Below are 20,009 nucleotides of genomic sequence, written 5' to 3' on the forward strand. Positions count from 1 at the left end.
TCCTTACTCTTGCTCGCATGTAAGACCAGTGACGATATCTCACGGATATGCATAGTCTCAGGACTCGGTGATATATATTTCTACAATATACAAGTTTTGTGTGGTCCGCATTTCTAATCTACACGGCTCGAGTACAAAGCAAACATAACTGTCGGATTAAGGATATCTTGCTATGGTCACAAGCAAATCTAATGCGAGACATCCAAATACCACCCCAAGTCTACCTAAGATTAATATAAAATAAAAATATTTGAAACCCAATATATCCTCACATCCTAGATTAGCTAACCCGACATTACCCTCGGTCAAAGCCAGAATGCGAGCTATAGTATCCAATCTCAGCCTCGACGTTCTAAGTCTAGGTAATCCGGTTGCCATTGCCATTCGCACTCGCAGTACCAATCCCCAGAACCCCAGTATCTGTCTCAAGAACCCACATGCCCCCGCAAAGACAAGACCGCAACAGCCCCAGCTTAGCAATCATCTTGAACGACAGAAGCGACCGGGGCAGATTCGTATCACCAGAGACCTCACAGCAACGCGCACACCGGCGCTTCTTTACCGGCGCCACACGACCATCATTCCCCAACGGCAACGGCGGGCGCAGCGGGCACTTCTTGAGGATATCGACCTCACGGTGCCTCCGGTACAGCGCCGTGCGTCGGTCATTTCCAAACCCAAGCCAGCTATAGTCCCCGAGGTAGATTGCCATGCGGTTGATCTCGGATTTGAGCGCCGGGACTGTCTGTCGGAGGAGGGTGGCCACGGCAGTAGTGAGGACTGGCGGGATGCGCGCATTAACCAGCAGTTCCTTTTCCGGGCCGGGTCTTTCGGCATCGCCGAAGCCAGCGCCTTGGTAGGCGTGCTTCACGGCTGAGTCCACTCCTGCCAGGAACTTCTCGTACACGTCGATTCGTACCGGCGATGATTCTAGTGTTTGGCAGATTTCTGTGTAGTAGATTCGGGAGTCGCCTAGAAGAGAGGCGGGGTTTGCGCTAGCGAAACCAGCGTGCACGCCGCGGAGGCCACGGCAGATGAAGCGGAGGAAGGCGCGCGACATGCTTGAGAGGAGGATTAGGAGGGGGAGAGAGGAGGAGTTTTTCACTGTAAAGGGGTGAGCGAAGCTGGAGTTGGTTATTGGGAGGTTCCTTACACTTCTGTGTGAATGCTTCTGAATCATTGAATACATCTTCGAATTCGTCGGCCATGTCGAAGATTTCGCTCAGAAGAAAGTGAGAGAAGTCTAGTGTCCATTTGGTGTTACCCAATACCATGCGTAGAACGTCTTTTGTTTCAATTAGCAACGGATCACGATAAAATGGGTTTTCTTTGAACTCACCTGGATCATGCGATTCTGTCTGGCCTCCCTTATTATACTGGAAGAAATATGCGAATAGAACCGATGCATGTCTGAGTTGAAGGCTTGCCCATGGCACGGCCGATGAGAGGTTGCGGCGCTTGAGTCTCCCTTTGAAGCCCAGTCCGGCCTGTAAGCTGAGACAACGAGGTATGTACGGATGGCTCATGAGTTTGTCCTGTTCGGCTGTAAAGTTGCAATTAACCGGCAGTGCACGATACACCTCGCTGATGAATGTTGTTTGAGCCTCTTTGGGGGTTGTCAGCGGATTTGATATTATCAATACGAAGGTCTTCAGAGCACTCACCTAGTGATAGCTGCCCAAGGGCAACCATGAGTATGTCATCTGTATTATAATCAACGCCACATCCTCGACTGAATGCCAATGTCAAAGCTGCAATGGCCGCGGAAAGATTGTCTGCATGCCTCGGTCAGTATTGTTATTTCATAAAAGTGACCTGATAGGCCATCTGGAAGATACATACTCTCGTCGTAGAGACCCTCCGTGGATCCGAATGAATGCTCCATCGCCCTCAGTTGCATATGTCCGTCACTATCCAGCGTGACGGCAACGCAAGCGTTAGGAGAGAAAGCAATGTGAAGACCTGTCCATGTCAGTTCTAGCCACGCCACTATCGTTTAGTTTCGTACCTGATGTTTCGAGCGGGTACTGGAACCCAGCCTGGGCCAGACAGGTCACTGCGCTTGAATCGTCAAGACCGTTTAAAACGGCCATTGTCCGTGTGTCGTAGCAAGTTATTGAGCTGTCGTCATGACTGACAGCCAAAACTGTCCCATGCTCTACTAAATCGACCGAGACAATGTACTTATCGCAATAAACGTTCTCCAGCCTCCGTAGTTCCATTTTGGGCTGAGGGTAGGTCAGTATCGATTCCACGCAACAGTCAAATATCGAGGAATGCACACCTTTGCTTGAGCGTTGCTCTTTTTTGACGTCACCTCGTCAAACTTGGGATGGAGGATCTGCGGGGCAGATTCCAAATGCCACCTGACAATCACACTCGGCGGACCTTGCTGGTCTGGATAATCATGCATGGCGTGGAGAGGCTTCGATAAGACAGCCAGGATCCAAGGGTTAGCAGTGGACCCCGCGAGGCTATCAAACTGTCCCGGCATGATCTCTAGTCGTGTCAACGAGTATACCGAGTTCAAAAATGGCAAAGACTGATCGTGATGGTCCGGGCCCCGGTTGACGTTCAATATATTGCTGGGCATGTCGACTTTACAGTGGATCAAACGGAAGGTGGGCATAGGGAATTGGCCAGGCAGTTTTCCCTGTGCCGGCTCCCATTGTGGCGGGTTCCAGCTGATGTGCACTCTATAAAGACACATTTTCTGGCATGCGGAGTAGGTGGAGAGAAGGATCCCAGCTGTTTTGATGTGTCAGTGATGGCAGGAAATGGAGCTCCGGCTGAAAGACAATACCTTGTGTTGCGGTCATGGATGCATGCGTTAATAGTCTATCCGAGTACCCTGTGTTCTTCAGTTCGGCTGGCAGCTCGGCCCATTTGCTGTCGGGGTTTTGATATATCAGCTTGATCTGGCCGGCTCTGGTCACACATATCAGTGCGCCTTTGTTGGCTGGGTGGAATGGCCCGACGGGGCGTCGACGGAAAGGCGAATATGCCCATCGGCCATTCACCTTGGCTGCTTGATGAAATGCATGCACCTATATTACCAGTTAGAGTCCTTTCACTCCTATCTTGACATATCGTAATAGATAATACAAGGGGACTCAACGTACATAACGCTGGGAGTTCAGCCACATCATTCCAACAACCTGGCTGCCATCGTCGCCGGAGTCAAATGAGGCTTGACGCAAGCCTGTGATGCTGTTCAGTGCAATTGAAATGGAATAGATTGATACCCGACCGGAACAGTCGACAACGGCCAGTTCTGAGCCTGTTTCATTCCATGATAGATGGGCCAGTTGATTGCCATTATGGGCCTCCAAGACTGGAGCCAAAGATGACTCTTCCCCGAGCACCCATTTGCCATCTGATGGGCGGCATTGGAGATAGCGGATAATAACCCGGATTCCGTCTAGGGAAATAGATGCAATACATCCCATCCGAGACCAGGCGATTTTCCTAGCAGATGGTTAGTGCTGGAATTTGGATGTGCAACATTTTTCCAAGCTTACTGGCAGCACCCTGATAGACGCATTTCATCTAAGCATTGTGCTAGACCTTTGATTGGGGAGGCGGTCGGCAAGCCCAGCTCCAGGGAGTTGGGTTCTCCAAAGAGATCATCCACATCGATACCGTCCTCCATGATCAAGGGCATGATATTATCGGACCGCTTGTCAAATGTGTTTGATGATCAGAGAATCAATAGAGCAGCATAGCTTCATAGAGTTCCTCGGACCAATGAATATCAGAGATGGGCTTTATTATTATTTGGTCAAAGGAGGAGTGGATTCCCGAGATCGGCGCCCAATGTTCGAGAAGATATCCCAAACACCAACAAGGATGTCACCGTCAATGCAGCAATTCCCGATGTCAATATGAGGGGGACCATAGACCAAATCCAGATGTTCCTATGCCGTCAGCGCCTGGACCTCCAGGGACCAGCCCAGTGATCTGCTTAGTCATGCCTCGTGACATGGATCAGGTGACGGGTAGCCCTGCCAACGACCGCTGACCAATCAGGGTGGTATCAGGTGACCCACTATTTAGCAGAGCGAATCACTGCCGGTCCCTTGAACTGTCAAAACATGGAAAACAGAAAAAGAGTAGCAGGAAAAATAGAAAGAAAATAGCCAAAAATAAGAGAATAATCGGAGAAGCACAATCGGAAGTATCAAGCGCCGGATTAGGGCGTGAAAGCGCAATTGACTACTATAAACCCCCTACAAAGTACGATCAACGGGGCTTCAATGGCATCGGGGCATCAAAGACTCTCTCGCGCTGGACTACGGAGTAATTCCCTCTGGATTTCCGAAGTATATAGCGTAGCAACCTTGAAATCTTAAACCCACAGCCGTTCGCATCAAAACAACGTCGAGTCCCGCCCTTCCCGGTTCGGTTCGCTCAAATCAATTTGCTTCTCAGCTCAACATTCCTAAATCCATTTGGCCAAAACAAAGACTGTTTTTTATCTGTGGCCCGCTCTTTTTTTCTATTCTGTTTTTCTCCGGCCCATAGAGCCCTGAAGCGCACGAGTTTCATTAATGTTCCCCCCCCCTAACGCTGACCTCATCGTCAACTTCCTTCAGAGCTACAACTTTCGACCTACAACTATTCCTACTCTTTTCTACCCTCTCTCCTATCTATCTCGAGGTCTTACGCGTCATTGATTCTTGATTGATCTTTATTCCGCATACATCCATGATTCCTCTTTTCGAGGTTTTCTACGGTCTGTGAGCAATTTGGAGGTACCACCCGGTCCTTTTCGCCCCGATTCCCCCTGGGGGTGAACATTCTCCTGCGCCGTGACACCTTTCAACCCATTCGCAACTCCCACGCAGCCATGGGGGATCTCAATTTGGATTTCTCATCCGATTCGGAGTTGAGCTCCGTGCCGTCATCACCAACATTAGCAGCGCAGTCATCACCCGAGCCAGCAGAGCGGTACCCAACGCCTTCATCCCAAGTGGGAGCTGAGTCTGCTGAGGGTTCTGCGCGCCAAGCCCGTCCCGCAAAGAGGAGACGAAACCCCCTACCAAAGGAACGAACTACTCAATATCTCGATCTATCTGAACCTCTCTATGAACAAAATGCCCAACACTATTTGCTAGTTCAAACTCTGCGTCATCAAAAAGACATTGTCGTCATCGCTGGCGCTGGAATTTCCACGGCCGCGGGTAGTAAGTTTCTGCTCTAAGGATTCTGCCATGTTTGAGCCGACACTCATAACTCTGATAGTTCCGGACTTCCGCTCCACAGATGGGCTCTTCAAATCATTGCAGAAAAAGCACAATCTAAAAGCTTCCGGCAAGCTTCTTTTCGATGCTGCCGTCTACCAGGATGACGCATTGACGGCGCCCTTCCACGAAATGGTCCGGTCGCTGTCGGCGGAGGTTGCTAATATTAAGCCCACCGCCTTCCACCAAATGCTTGCCCGATTAGGTATCGAGTCTCGCCTGAAGCGACTTTACACCCAAAATATCGATGGCATTGAAACCTCTATGCAGCCACTGGCGACTGAGGTCCCACTTAACGTCAAGGGCAGTTGGCCAGTCACTATTCAACTGCACGGCAGTATTGAGAAGATGGTATGCCAGAAGTGTTGCTACCTCGACAACTTCAACCCCGACATGTTCATGAAAGCCGACCCGCCCGCTTGCACAGAATGTATTGAGACCGACGAAGCCCGCCAAATCGGCGGTCACCGAAGTCACGGAATTGGCCGCATGCGCCCGCGCATCGTGCTCTACAATGAGCACAATCCTGACGAAGAGGCAATCACCTCCGTGATGAACGCCGATATCAAGTCCCGCCCTCGTGTCCTAATTGTCGCCGGGACCAGCTTGAAGATTCCCGGAGTCCGTCGACTCGTCAAGAGCTTGTGCACGATGATCCGCAGTCGCAAGGATGGTGTCACGATGTTCATCAACAATGAACCACCAAGCGGCAAAGAATTCGATAACTGCTTTGACTTGATCGTCAAGGGGTCATGTGATGAAGTTGCACATGAAGTGAACCTCAAGTCATGGGAGTCAGAGGACACTACCCCATACGTGTACGAATCCACGCCCGAGCCCATTCTTCGCCCATCAAATTCCACGGGCATTTCTGTCGTAGTCACACCGAAAAAGAGACCTCTTGCAGACACTGGTCTCGCCACACCTTCTTCCAGCCACGATGAGAAGCCCACGAAAAAGCCAGCCACCAAAGCTTCGAAAATCAAGATCCAAAACCCAGCAAGCAGTGGCCGGTCCATCAAAGATATTATCAAGAAAGAAAAGCCTGCTGCTCGCAAGCCTACCTCCAAGTTCATCACCAAGCCCGCCCCCAATCCTCGACCCAAAAAGGCCGCAACAGCCGCTGCCTCGAAAAAGAGTGCCATACCCGCCGTTCCGGTCAAGAAAATCGCCTCGTTCGGCCGTGTTACCAAAACCTCTCAATCCGCTGGCAAGCTCGTTGCAAAGGCTGACGGCAAACCTATGCAACCGGTCTCAGCGGGCGCCTCGAGGAACAACGGTCCTCTGCCAACAACAGAGCAGCCCGAGAAGGCAGACATGCTCGATACAGAGTCTCTTCCTCAGCCAGTGGCTTCCTCCTGACTATTCTATGTTCTGGATCCTGTACTGATCTTCTATTCTATGTTAGCTGCAAGTTCATGACATGATGCATGGTTACCGAATGGCGTCCTGGGTGTTATTTCCCTTCATTGTCTTTCCGGTGCCTTCCCCTTATCCCCTTCTGGGATTTCCGTTTCTTCACTTATGTTTACATACTTCTCTTCGTGGACTGTATTCCTACTTGCATCACCTGCGTTTGCTTTAGGTTGATGATTGCTGCTGTCCTCTTTTCGAAAGATACCAATTGATAGACCACGGTTTCTCGCATGGGTTGGCTCGGGCGTTTTTTGGGACGAAGCTGGCTTGTTCCAGCGTGATGGGGTTTCCTTGTTTCTATTTCTTTTTCCTTATTCTTACCTTCGCTCATGCCAATCTGCATGGGTGTTTCATGTTGGATTATCTAAATGAGATCTCTCCGACTTGAGTTCCACCTATACATTTTGTTAGGTGCTGTCTTGTTTAATACTCTTTCCTTGTTCTACTAGGAAATAAGTTGGTCTATTTTCCTTTGTTTTGTGTCTGTAATCTTTAGTGTAGTAGGGCATTGGGGGTTGATATAAACATCAACTCCTGGCTGCGCAACGGTAATGTACGTGACATGTCGAGAATTGATATACTATATTCTGGACTTCATCAAAGTTTACCATCTTCGACTGTATCCAAGTAGATATCAACAGAGTGCAGCATAAAATCCATTCGTCATTATGTGTATAGTACAGCAGAAAACATCCTTTTCATTTGCCAGTCAGTCTCGCCCAATGCCGTCCAGGGTTGAGTTGTCTTTGGCTCATTCACATAGACATGGCCTGGATAGTTAGCCCAACCCAAGATCATCCCGCAACTGACTACCAGGCCCATACTCATCTTCATCCGTCTCCTCGGCATCAGGATCATAAGGCCCCCTCCTCGCACCAGGCTCATGGTCCAAATCCTCCACATGCTCAAGGTTATCCTCACGCGGCGCATGATCTTCCTCCTCTTCCTCCTCCTCCTCAGTCTCATCCTCTTCTTCCTCTTCCTCTTCAACATCTTCCTCTTGAGTCTCATCTCCATCATCTCCAGCAGTCGGACCAACAGCTTTCTCCACACTCACGCCCCGTTTCACCCTTTTCGCGGGGTTATCAAGCATATCGACATCAGCATCGGCCTGGGTCGCACCCTCGCCTAACACATCCTCCGTGGAACCATTCTCATCCGCCTTCTTTGGCTTGCGCTTCCCGGCTTTTATTTCCATATATGCCTCCAGTTCCTGTTCGAGCCTGCCGCGGAAAGAGTCGAGTTCCAGCTCGGAGAGGGCGTTGAAGACGTCTGATGGGGCGATGGTGCGTTTGAGGGTTGCATCGTTGGCGCTAGAAAAGCGAGGGTTAGTTCGACATGTCATACCATAGGATAGAGTAGAGCAAATCGTGCTTTACCATCCAACATATTTGGGACTGGAAGCACGCCAATGGCAGCGGGGTAAGGGTGAAACATACTGTGAAGATAGATAAGAAACAAACACCGTAGCAGCCTTCTGCATAGCCAATACGGCGTCCTTCTGGATCGTCGTATTCGGCGGGAGAACCGACTTGGCGAGACGAATCGTCAGTGAGCGTGGTAGGAGATAGTCCTATGGATTACCGGAGATAGCGTTAGCCTGGTCTGATTCCTCCCCTGCCCATGCCGTATATGAAGAGCCCATGGATATGGTAACATCCTTTAATACGCAATGCATGTTCATGTTGTCTTACCTCGACACTTGCGCCCGCCTCAGCCCGAGCCTTCAACTGCTGCTCCGTCGCAAAGATGGGCTTGTCGGTGTGCGCCACTGGAGACGACTGCTGGAGCAGGGAATCATCAGGATCAGCGGGCGTCACCGAGGACGTGGATTTGCGGGGTGGCATTTTTGTATGTTTGAAGCAGGTAGGTAGGTGCCTTCGTGGCGGTTGGTTCAAGGGATCGGGGGGTTGACGATCTGGGCCCCCCTTGGATATTGAATCGAATTAAGGCCTGATTGTTTCTCTGTGAAGGTCTTGAGGGTTGTGTCTAACTTTGGGCGGTAGTTATAGGCTTTGAAGAGATAACGTTCGAGGGTTGCAAGGAAGACGCGCCAACGCGTTGGATTTCTCGATGCGCGAGTGTGGGGGCTTGGCGGTGATGTCTACTCTACTTCGACATTATTTATATTTCTATATTCACTTCTACAATAATATGTATTACAATCTACAGTTTTGGTGGGGTTTATTTGCAAGGAATTGATTTTACTGATGTTTTTATACCATTGAAATTGAGATCAAGCCTAGGGAAGGATGGAATGCCAGCATAAAACGCCCACTTTTTGGTATCCAGAAAGATAGAATCAAATAGATAATGAGTTCATAACACGAGCAGGAAGAGCGGCCCTTACTCGACCATCTCATCGTCATCACCTTTTCCGTTGCCCCAGAGACCCTCTATGCTGAACTCCTTGGCCCACTCGGTGACAACCTTTGTGGTGTCAACACCAGGCTCGATATCGCCAGCAGGAGCATCTGCCGAAACCACAGGCAGCACGGGTGCAGTGGCCCAGCCTTGAATGCGGCCATCTCTCCAGTCGTTGATAACGGTCATGGCAGCGCTCTCGATGTTGGGGATACCGTGCTTTCCGAGACGGCCGCGCTTGCGTGCCACTTGGACCAAGAAGTCGGTGGTTTTATCGCCATTGCCAGGGAAGAGGGCAGTGATGCCGTACAACTCGAGCATCTTGGCGAGAAGGTTCTCCGATGAGGATAAACGCTTCATCAAGAGGTTGACTGCGGGAATGGGATCCTCGATCTGCTTGGGCGGGACAGCGTTGAGGAGAATCAAACGCGCCTGATCTTCTTGCTTCTTGTTCTTCTTGCTAGACTTGTCGGAGCTGGGGAAGACGATTCCGGGCGAGTCAATCAGCTTGAGTCTGCTGTCCAGCTTGACCTGGCGCAGGCTAGTGGTGACACCAGCCTCGGCGCCTGTGGGGCATGCGTTGCTTGAGCCCTTGTTCAGACGTGCGGTGAGTGCGTTGATGACGGACGACTTGCCGACATTAGGGTATCCAATGACACCGACGGAGATGGCTCGCTTCAACTGCTTGGCGCCGGCGTATGACTTGAGGGCACGGAAGAGTGTATCCGAAGTACCCTTGATTGTCAACTGCTTGTGGTCGAAGGTGTGTGCGTTGGAAGTGGTGCCGCTGGATGCCTTAAGGGGGAGAGTGGGGAAGGAGCGGCGCAGGTGAAGCAACCAAGCCTTGAGCACTGGCGGCGGAACCAGATCGATCTTGTTCAAAATGAGAATCAACCGCTTGTTACCACCGTCCGCCATCATGATCTCGCGCTCAATATCCTTAGAGCGGGTACCCTCGGGGTCGCGGGCATCGAGCACGTATAGCACGACATCGGCGTTGTCAGTGACCTGCTTGAATACCTTGTCGAATTGGCGTCTTGAGCTCTCCTTTGAGTAAGACTTTGAGTTGACCAATGGCGGGGCAGATTCATCAATAGTTGCGCCCTCCTCGAGGTCTTCATCCATCTCATCCTCGTCCTCGTCTTCATCTTCCTCCATGTCTTCGTCGTCGCTTTGGTTGTCCTCGTATTCTACGGCACGGGCGCGTGCTGAGGCGAGAAGAGCAGCCATAGGGTTCGAATCATTGCCCTCGGCATCCATATCATCATCCATAATATCGTTCTCATCGATGTCGACAGCCGCGGTGCCAGTCGCGGGCAGGTCTTCAGTCTTGCGGGTTTGTGCTGCCTCTCGAATACGTTTTTGCTCCTCGGCCTTCATGCGCTTTCGCTCTTCAATGTCATGGAGAAGCTTGTCCTTGCCGGGGAAGAGATTAGGAATGCCGGGGTCCTTCTTAAGTTTTGACCGCCATTCAGGGTTCTGCAAAGAACATAGTCAGAAACTTCGATCAGAACCATTACGGGGATATTGTCTGTAATACCTTCTTTGCGAGCTTCTTTTGCTTTCTCGCCTTCTGAACAGCAGACTTTTCAATCTTATGCCTCAGGCGGACGGGAACCCGCTTGGAAGTCTTGCCTGTAGACCGTTAGAATTGCGCCTCAGAACCGCATGAGCGAGAGGTGAAAGAGTATCATACCGAAGCCGCTCTTAGTAACCATTTTCAATGCACGTATTTGTTGATCGCAAAAAAAAAGTGCACAGCAAACCCTCAAAGTCTGTCCGCAACGGGAGTAGAAAAAGTTGAGTGCCAAGATTTCCCAGCCGATAAGCGGATTATTAGTTGGGCCGATCTCCGATAATTTTCAAATGCGATGACTAAGCATGCGGGACAGTTGCTAAATTAGGTACATACCCGACTCGGTGGAGGCATCGGGGATAAGCAAGAAATATATTATTTGATGACACCTTATCCTCCATTATCCTCCCTTGGAATTCTGGTTCCTCTTACTGTTGATACTTAACACAAAATTATCAACAGGCTGCTTCTTGTTTTTCACAAAATCGGCCTCTCTTTCCACTCACTATTGACTCCGCGCGCATTCAAGTCTCCCCGCATCCCTCACCATGTCCTCAGCAACAGGAACGTTCTCTGCGCCTGCGCAAGTCCACACATTCGATGGTCTTCTTTCTGACTTCGATGGCACAATTGTGGACTCGACTGATGGTATTCGATCCCTATTCAAGTCCTCCTAAGATCAATTGGAACCAATACTAACTATCCGGTACTGAATAGCCATTGTGAAGCACTGGCACAAGTGAGTCATAAACACCCAACATGACCGCCGCGCAAACTATCTAACATAAATTCCGCTTCAGATTTGGCAACGAGCTCGGCGTCGACCCCAAGATTATCCTCGCGACCTCGCATGGCCGCCGCAGCATCGATGTAATGGGTATATACGACCCAACCAAGGCCAACTGGGACTGTACGTATATTTGATTCTAAACCCCCAAACCGATCGCTATTTCCGATATAACCAAAGGATATAAACTGACAATATTTCCTCGCCACAGATATCAATGAAGTCGAAGGCCGCATCCCGAAAGAATATGGCTCCGACGCCGTCGAGATCCCTGGTGGCCGCGACCTCCTAGCAGCCCTCGAGACCTCCGGCGCAAGATGGGGTGTTGTAACATCTGGCACGCGCCCTCTAGTCCACGGCTGGCTGGAAGTGCTCGGCCTCCCACACCCCAAGAACCTGGTGACAGCAATGGATGTGCCGCTCGGCAAGCCGGACCCACGCTGCTACCTGCTAGGTCGGGAGCAGCTTGAGATCGAACATTCAACATCGATTGTCGTACTTGAGGATGCACCGTCTGGTATCCTGGCTGGTAAGGCTGCAGGGTTCAAAGTGATTGCGTTGAAGACGACGCATTCGCTGGAGCAGCTCCAGGAGGCTGGCGCAGATTGGATTGTGGAGGATTTGAGGAGCATTTCGGTCAAGGGGGTTGTTGATGGCCAGGTGCAGATCGAGATCAAGAATGCGTATCAATAGGTGGTTGTTGCCATCTCAGTTGCGCGGATTCGCTGCTGCATGGGCAGGGATATACTGTTTCATCCACAGCTGCGTAACGAGTTTCTTCGGGGTTGGATGCACAGCCTAAGGGTCTCATGGTAAAGATGTGATGACTTTTTTTATAGAATTAACGTGCACTACATACACGTTGGATTGTTAGATATATATTCAAGATTTTCTAGACTTTTTTTTACCAAACTAAGATTTGTTTACTTAGCGCAGCAGTCAGTTTTGTCTTGCTAGGGGACTTCTACACTAGCAAATGAGCACCATTTGTTCGTGATCTTCTGAGGATCACAGTTGGTGGTGCTGAAAAACGGTACCTATACTAGAGAGGTAACCCGGGTTCCAGCTGCTGTCTCAGACCATGTAACTGGCCAATTAGGCTTTTGAGCAGGACCGGATGCTCCCCGACCACAAGGCTCTGCATATCCCGAAACTGTACAATGATAAGAGGTCCCGAAGCAGCTCAGGTGGTTCCCCGGCCGGGGATGTAATCGGGCCAGGCAAGGTGCAAATGCAAGATAGAACGTACTATGCACGAGTTCCACATACAACCCACCATGTGTAGGTAGTTAGAAGCAGGTATGGAGCTCACTCTAGCCTTGCACACGAATCAGCGGTGCTATCGCCGTTGCAATAAGTACGGACGCATTTAATGACAGCAGACATGTCTCATAACAAGGATGGCGGCTAGTCTAGATGATTCGACCGGCAAGGATCAAACTGTATAGCTGTTGACATGGTAACTGGACGCCCTAGACTACCATGGCGTGCGTGGCGGACACCTTTCGTGGTTATGCAGCTACGCAATCCTTGCAGCTCGAAGCCGGATTTCTTCAGCAGGGCGTTACAGCATGCAAATGTACCTGCTACTCCCGTCTGATCCAATCAATCAGGCAGGGCGAGCCGCAAACTACCGTTCATGTACGCTTGAGCCCTCGATGGATGTGGAACCAGGCCATGAGCGCGGAAGTGCATCCCGAGGGGAATGACTTCAGGATTGGGACAAAAATTCCAGATCTGCTTTTATTGGAGCTGGGCGTTCTGGCTGCAGCCATAGAGGGTTCGGCAGCTGCACCTAGCTCTTTCGGGGAAAGGGTTAGATGCTCACGAGGATATGACTGCTTTTCCTCCCGGCAACTTTGGAACAAAATCATTGTGTGAATGCCATTGGTGGGCTAATTGGTTCTGGGGTGGACACATCCTACCTGACTGGGGGAGCTTGGAGCGAGAGCCAAGTCTCTCTCCAATGGTATCGAGGAAGCCCACTCGGCCGGTGAGAACAGCATGCAAGGGGCCTAGGTCATTCCGCTCATGGGTCGGGAAGAGGTGATGTTCGAATGCAGACCTGGATATCATCACAATTAACCGAACCAAGAAAGGCGATGTGGGAGAGCAGTCTCGCTCTAAATTTGAGGGATTCCTTGTCCATGACCCTATTACATTGAACTCTGTATGAGGATGTGTGATGACGCATGAGGGGCATGCAATCTCATCACATACAGCAGATTTTGTCCTAATTCAGATCTGGACTATATAGCCTTGGGATGCACCGGTTTGGGGGGCGTGTCCAGTCATGGTGCAGACCGTTCCTCTTGTGGCTAGTTTTTGCAGATTATTCTGCTTATCCTGCGAGCTCGAGCACTGGTCCCACGAAACTGACAAATACATAATGCCAAGGTTATAGTTATGCAGGGCGCTCGATATAGTTGCGCACCGCCACAGGCCTTTGGTCAGCGCCACAAGGGATTCTCGAGGACGGATCTATCACATTGACAGATCTGCACGGCTGAGCCACCTGGCTTCTGGCAACCGAAATACTCCGAGCCCCTAAAATATCGTGGTTGACGAGTCGAGAAAAGCACTAAGCCATGCGCCGCCATGGATAGGGGTTTGATATCATAATCGGAGGGTGGAGGACGGTCCGACCTCGGCCCCAATTGACCGTCAATCTATGAAGGTTTGAGACCGAGGAATATTTCATTTTGCTATCCCACTGTCGATCACATCAATATTTCCGGAGAATTGTGTCCCGTTGTCTTCAATTTTGCACACTCGGGCAGTGTGTGGTTGTTGTTGCAAGTCCGGTATTTGAGATTGTGATTTCGGTGATGGGAGGGGATCCGTGCGGGAACCTTGGAAATACGTTACGGATCGATCCAGGGGTCCCGAGGTCGTCATGGCAGATCCCCCGAACTTTTACTACGAAGTCGATCTCTGTGCAACATTGCTGAATTAGCCTAAATAGGTACTAAAGTACGAGAATGGGGCTTGTTATACGGAGTACTTGGAACTCCGTACTCCATATGTCACTGCAGCATTAAAGGCGTAGAGAACATCAGAGATCGGGGGCTCTCGGCCAGGCTAGAGTAATATCAAACTGGTCCATGTCTACGCTGCTCGGATTCGTCTATGATGTAGTGTACTCGCCATGAACTCGGACCATGAGACCATTTCGTGAGTGGGTTGGTGGGGCATGATGTGCCAAGGCAAAAGTGAGCACAATCGCCCAAAGGAAGGGGTCGTGAAGCTGTCGGGAGTATCATCGGGTGTGATGTGCGCCGATACGCGCCTTCATGCACAGAAGCGTGGACGGGAACCCGATTTCTAAGTTTCTACATCGTCACAAGCACGTCCATCGCAGAATTACTGCTGAAGAGCAAGAGCCAGGTATCGATACAAAGTTTGAGGGGATCGAAAAGCCACGTTGTGTACGGATACTCTCGTATGATCTACCCACTCCGTGGAGCTGCTAGTACCGTCTCAAACAAGGTCTTTGCTCTGGATTTTTCTCCGGAGCGATGCCTCGGTGTCAATCACTCCACCATAGTCTTCTAATCTATGACTGGCTGACCGAGCATGATCAACCTAGGATCACTATAGCGTTGGGATATTTTGGGTCAGATCATGCTACCAGATAGAGCAGTCAAAAGGTAGATCACTAAATCGAGGAGGGGTGCTCTTGTGGCTTACAGCTAGAGCAGAGGTTCCGCTAGGCCGGTTCATTGTTGCCTTATTCTCTGGTGCCACTATCCATGTGTCGACGAGGTCATAGTTCGGGTTCCCTATACGGTAGGAGGACAGGCGTTCGGGGATCTCTCGACTCCATAGTTTAAGATTCGTCGCCCAGGGATCCCGAGTGTTTGACTGTCAATAGTTCTGAACAGCTGAGGTGAAAGATTCTGAGATGCCCCATGGTAGAGTACTATCTACAATGTCCTCCGTACAATGGAACTGCCTACTTACCAAACCAAGCGTAGAATGAAACAAAGTTGAGACGAAAGGTTACCATAGCGTCAAGGGCAGCCCAGCAGTTACCGGATTTTCGGGCAGTGATCATCTTTAGGCGCATGTGCATGTTAAGGGGGTGGACAAAGTTGGGGCTGCAATCCTCGTGACTTGCGTGCATAGAACGTCTTATTCCAGACGTTCAGCGCTTGTACAACATAGAGCAGCTCCAACCAGAATCCCGGGAAAAGGCAAGATGGTGTCACATACGTCGAATATGGTTGGAGCCTGGAAAAAGCCGAATAACAGGGGGCACAAAATATGTGCTCAGAGAGGGGGCGCCACATCCAAAGAAAGAGATAAAGAAAAAAAGCTCGGCAGATCCTTGAGTGATCGACGGGGGATCTGTCGACTATTGATGTTTAGTTTGTCTTGGCTGACTGCCATGCTCCCGCACTAGGATGGATTGGTGCTGGGGACTGTCAGGTACAGATAGCTGACACCTGGTTGCTTCAGGAGTCACTAGTCTACGGAGTAACTATTATACAATGTGCCTTTGTAGATAGAGTAGACATCATCATCATCGTTCTCCATGATCGTGACGATCCTCGAATCAAACAACCGTATTGTATCGGGGACCTGCCCCATCGTCTGACCCAGAGCACCGGTCTCCATTCACCCCGGTACGAGGGAACACCTAGGACTCGACCGGGATGTTTAGGGAGGAAATGTGACTATTACCTAAAGCAGATTGATTAGTTATGCAAGTCCGATCACCCACGGGTACGGAATTCCGTACCGATATCTAGTTACAACTTGACGACGTCTTACGTGTAACTACTCCGTAGGGCTATGAACATACAGCATTGTACTCCTACGGCATTATCGCACGTAATTCGGTACTTACTAGCAGATCCACTGGTGTTTCTTTCCAAATTAAATTCTTCTATAGTGGACATGATTTTCTTTGCAGCGACGGGCACCTCCTGGGATCAGACATGACGCTAATGCAGGAACTGGGATTTGTTGCGTTTGTGTTTTTTTGGTTTGTGGAATTCGCGGGACACGAAATGGTGGTCCTCAAGCTGTGAAGAGATCTTACAGGAGGTGTATCCCGTCGTATATCCGTATTTTAAATCCTATAAAATACCGCGGGAGGCATCCGACCCAAACTCGGCTCTCCGCATCTGAACCCTGGCTCACCTTTGTTTAATCCGAAGCTTACTAGTATAAGGTACATTAGGTACATAGTTATAGGTATTTCCGGTGCTGTAGCAGGTATGGAATAGAAACAAATATCCATACGAGATCGGACTCCATGGAGCCTCGTATGCTATTCTATTTTTCAGTCACACGTCCATGTTGAAATAGGTTCACGAGGGGAGTCTGGACGGGATCGGAATTATGTTATGGGCCAACTCTATTCTGGAAACAGACCAAAATAAAAAAAATAAAATGATAAAGGATACATCGTAATGAATAAGAATAAAATCAAGGATATTAAAAAATCAAATCCAAATGTGACTCTGATGCAGTCAGGCCGCCACCCCCTACCGAGCGGGCGGTAGCGCGACTCCACGGGCTAAAAAAGGATGAAATACGGTGGGGGTGGTAATTCGGCTTTCAATTCGTGGATGGTTGGAGAAGTAGACGATCCCCGATCTGAATTGCTTTTCATTGCGATTCTTTTTCCAGGATTTATTCGAATTTGTATTTAAAATCTTATTTCGATATAATTGAGAATATAATTTCTATTTTCTATACTCGATCCAAGTATAGGTACCCGCCCCCCGAGTACTAATAGCACACAAGTCTCATGTACCCAGTACAGGCACAGACCTTTGCAAGGCTGTTTCATCTGATTCCCCGTTACTGAACAATACCCACCCACCACCCAATCATACCACACTGTTCGGCAGCTCTGTACGGCGCTTTACCAGCCGTCACCCCCGATCTTCCCAGCGCCTCCAAACTCCATCTTTCTTTCTCTTCATCCTTTTCCTTCCCAGTCTTTCCTTTACGTGACTTTTTTTGCTTTTTTTGCTTTCTTTTTCCATACACACTCTTTTGGGTCCCTAATTCCCGAGTCTCTCCTTAATATCGACTATTATCACAAGCTACCGCTGCTCATTTCTTTTTCTTGACGGACTACCCGTACTGCCACTCTTTACATTTACAATCAAGGTCCCTGCCGTTCCCATCAGAGGTTGAACCAATCCGAATCTACTTCATGATATAGACCTCATTCCTCGAACCTGCCACTCTCTTGTGCAGCCCCATTCCCGTCTCTATCTCTCTTGCGCCCCCACGGCTTCTTCTCCCCTATACTTGCCCACTCTTTGCTCCGATCATCATGAGCTATATTCACCCCTCATGGAACTACCAGGGTCACCAGGGTATCCCAATGGACCAACACATGGCATACGACCCGTCCATGGTCCCTCCGCCGATGATGCACCCTATGGATGGCTATATGTATCACCACCCGCCAATGGAGATGATCGACTACTACCACCAACCGATTATGGACTACGACGAATATACCGAAAATCTGTCACGACCGCGGTTGACCAAGGAACAAGTTGAAACCCTAGAGGCTCAATTCCAGGCTCATCCGAAACCAAGCAGCAACGTTAAGCGTCAATTGGCGGCTCAGACAAACTTGAGTCTGCCTCGCGTTGCAGTATGTGAAATAGAGGCTATAACCTTCTGATCTACAGAGAGCTAATCGAATGAATAGAACTGGTTTCAGAATCGTCGCGCAAAGGCCAAGCAACAGAAACGCCAGGAGGAATTTGAAAAGATGACGAAGGCCAAGGCCGAGGCCGAGGAGGCTGCTCGCCGGAAATCAGAGACCTTGGACCAACTGTCGGGATCCCGAAAAGGATCAATTGCGAAGGAGGAGTCGGAGAGATCCGCTACTCCTAAGCAAACACCTACCTCCACGTCCAGCGGTCATGCCAAGACAGATTCTACATCCAGCCGTTCCAAGCACCACAAAACAAAGAGCGAGTCGGCAAGAGAAGCAACTTTCGCATCTCTGCAGAGGGCGCTGAATGCTGCCTGTGCTGCCCGGGATCGATTCGGTCGCCGGATTAATCCCCGGAGCAAGAATGAGTCCGTTCCCGAAGAAGAAGACGAAGAAGAGACAGTGTCCCCTGGCTCAATGCCACCACCGAAGACGACCACTCCAGCTAGTGATCATGGGAACCTTGCCAACATAAACTCTTCCTTTTCAGGTTGGTCTGGTATCAAGGAAGAACCTTCCTGGGGATCTGGCGGGCACAATGAGAATATGGGATACAACACAGAGCAGACCTCATATTCCGCTTGCCACCAATCAATGGCAGAGATGTCAAATCACCCCCACTCTATGCAACAGAACTTGGACGTCTACTCGAACCACCTAACCCCTCACAGGGAAGAGTGGTCTCAGGACAGCAACACACGACACGAACAACTTGTCTACAGCAACATGCAATATCCAATGTCCATGCAGGCACCAGATATCTCGGTCACACGTCGTGAGTCTTCTGATGCGCTGACTGCCTCACTGGAGGGCATTGGAATCTGTACCGGCCAATCTGGGATGTCTCAATCCGTCGATCGAGCAGACGGGATTTGGAAGGAACCCGGCAAGGAGCTTGATCTCGCCGCACGCCGCAAGCGCCCTCGCCCCGCTGCCATTGGCACTTCGGGAACTCGTCCCTTGGCCAACTCGACCTCGATGTCCTCGCTCTCGCCTACCGCTCGTATGCCTAACCACAGTGCTGGCAACTCGATGAGACAATCCAAGTCAACTCAGAGCCTCAACTCCCGGTATGCAGGCGTGAGGAAGGCATCGGCTGCCCAGCGCTCTCCACTCAATTTCACTTTTGCGGATTCCGGTTCTATCAAAAAGGCCGAGCAGATGCTGCGACCCTCGCTCTCGACCACTAGCCTAGCTCCACCCACTCCCTTGACTCCGCAAGACCTCCAGCATTTCATGCCTGCCTCCCCCGCGGATAGCAACTACTGCATGTCGGCCCACTCCACAGCCCACTTCTTCCCTACTTCTCAACCAATGCAGGTCAACATGGCATCACCTCCTGCTACGCCAATGGATATTTACTCTCCCTTCCCTTATCAAAATGTTGCTCCCCCGATGTCAGCTCCGGCTCACGTCTCTTCCTTCCCCGAATATATCACATGTGACTCGATTCCCATCCCACCCCGCAGCTGGGCCGACACTGCTTCCATATCTTCGCCCGAGTACCCGGCTGGTCTCCAGGTGCATTCAACCACTGTCTCGCCCATGGGCTATAACGCGACCACCGACCATACCGGGCAGGCCTTTGGAATGGAATCGGTCTCTGGATCTCCGTCTTTGATCTATTCGATCGAAGATACCGATATGCCAGGCTCTGCAGAGCTCGCGGAGAGGAAGCGGACTGAATTCATGATGCACGAATTCCCAGAGCACGATCTCCAGTATGGTGGCCATCACTTGCCATCGATGCAGAAGCCGAAAGCCTACACGTTCGCAAACAACACGACACCAAGTAACTACCCTTCCTAAGTGAAGGTCCATTGATCTTTCCCTTACCATGGATGTATGAGCAATGCGCGACAACTTTTGGTGTTTTTGGTCTACTACAAAAATTTCTGCCTTCACCTTCGTTTTCCTACACTTTCCCTC

The 20,009-nt window shown here is 50.3% G+C and overlaps 6 protein-coding genes across 6 annotated transcripts; 3 read left to right on the forward strand and 3 right to left on the reverse strand.

The window, feature by feature from the left end:
• Positions 1–358: 358 nt before the first annotated feature.
• Positions 359–3,664, reverse strand: N7518_001557 (mediator of RNA polymerase II transcription subunit 16; the record flags this gene model as incomplete). Its single annotated transcript, XM_057182485.1, has 10 exons — positions 359–1,104; positions 1,154–1,285; positions 1,340–1,606; positions 1,665–1,775; positions 1,843–1,962; positions 2,009–2,228; positions 2,285–2,748; positions 2,804–3,047; positions 3,123–3,468; positions 3,522–3,664. 10 exons carry the CDS (start codon positions 3,662–3,664, stop codon positions 359–361), a joined length of 2,793 nt encoding a protein of 930 aa, XP_057043935.1.
• A 1,185-nt stretch (positions 3,665–4,849) lies between these two features.
• Positions 4,850–6,605, forward strand: N7518_001558 (putative SIR2 family histone deacetylase (Hst4); the record flags this gene model as incomplete). The annotated part of the gene is made up of 2 exons (XM_057182486.1): positions 4,850–5,186; positions 5,245–6,605. The coding sequence occupies 2 exons, from the start codon at positions 4,850–4,852 to the stop codon at positions 6,603–6,605; spliced, it is 1,698 nt and encodes a 565-aa protein (XP_057043936.1).
• Positions 6,606–7,437: 832 nt separating this feature from the next.
• cbfA (uncharacterized protein) lies at positions 7,438–8,506 on the reverse strand (the record flags this gene model as incomplete). Its single annotated transcript, XM_057182487.1, has 3 exons — positions 7,438–7,972; positions 8,099–8,232; positions 8,354–8,506. 3 exons carry the CDS (start codon positions 8,504–8,506, stop codon positions 7,438–7,440), a joined length of 822 nt encoding a protein of 273 aa, XP_057043937.1.
• Positions 8,507–9,005: 499 nt separating this feature from the next.
• N7518_001560 (GNL3/Grn1 family GTP-binding protein) lies at positions 9,006–10,741 on the reverse strand (the record flags this gene model as incomplete). The annotated part of the gene is made up of 3 exons (XM_057182488.1): positions 9,006–10,502; positions 10,564–10,658; positions 10,720–10,741. The coding sequence occupies 3 exons, from the start codon at positions 10,739–10,741 to the stop codon at positions 9,006–9,008; spliced, it is 1,614 nt and encodes a 537-aa protein (XP_057043938.1).
• A 406-nt stretch (positions 10,742–11,147) lies between these two features.
• On the forward strand, positions 11,148–12,079 carry N7518_001561 (HAD family hydrolase; the record flags this gene model as incomplete). Its single annotated transcript, XM_057182489.1, has 4 exons — positions 11,148–11,247; positions 11,317–11,338; positions 11,400–11,509; positions 11,598–12,079. The coding sequence occupies 4 exons, from the start codon at positions 11,148–11,150 to the stop codon at positions 12,077–12,079; spliced, it is 714 nt and encodes a 237-aa protein (XP_057043939.1).
• A 5,605-nt stretch (positions 12,080–17,684) lies between these two features.
• N7518_001562 (homeobox domain-containing protein) lies at positions 17,685–19,889 on the forward strand (the record flags this gene model as incomplete). The annotated part of the gene is made up of 2 exons (XM_057182490.1): positions 17,685–18,014; positions 18,072–19,889. The coding sequence occupies 2 exons, from the start codon at positions 17,685–17,687 to the stop codon at positions 19,887–19,889; spliced, it is 2,148 nt and encodes a 715-aa protein (XP_057043940.1).
• Positions 19,890–20,009: the final 120 nt, after the last annotated feature.

Source organism: Penicillium psychrosexuale (genome assembly GCF_028828465.1).
Source record: "Penicillium psychrosexuale strain IBT 29551 chromosome Unknown utg000002l, whole genome shotgun sequence".
Taxonomy (NCBI): Eukaryota; Fungi; Ascomycota; class Eurotiomycetes; order Eurotiales; family Aspergillaceae; genus Penicillium; species Penicillium psychrosexuale.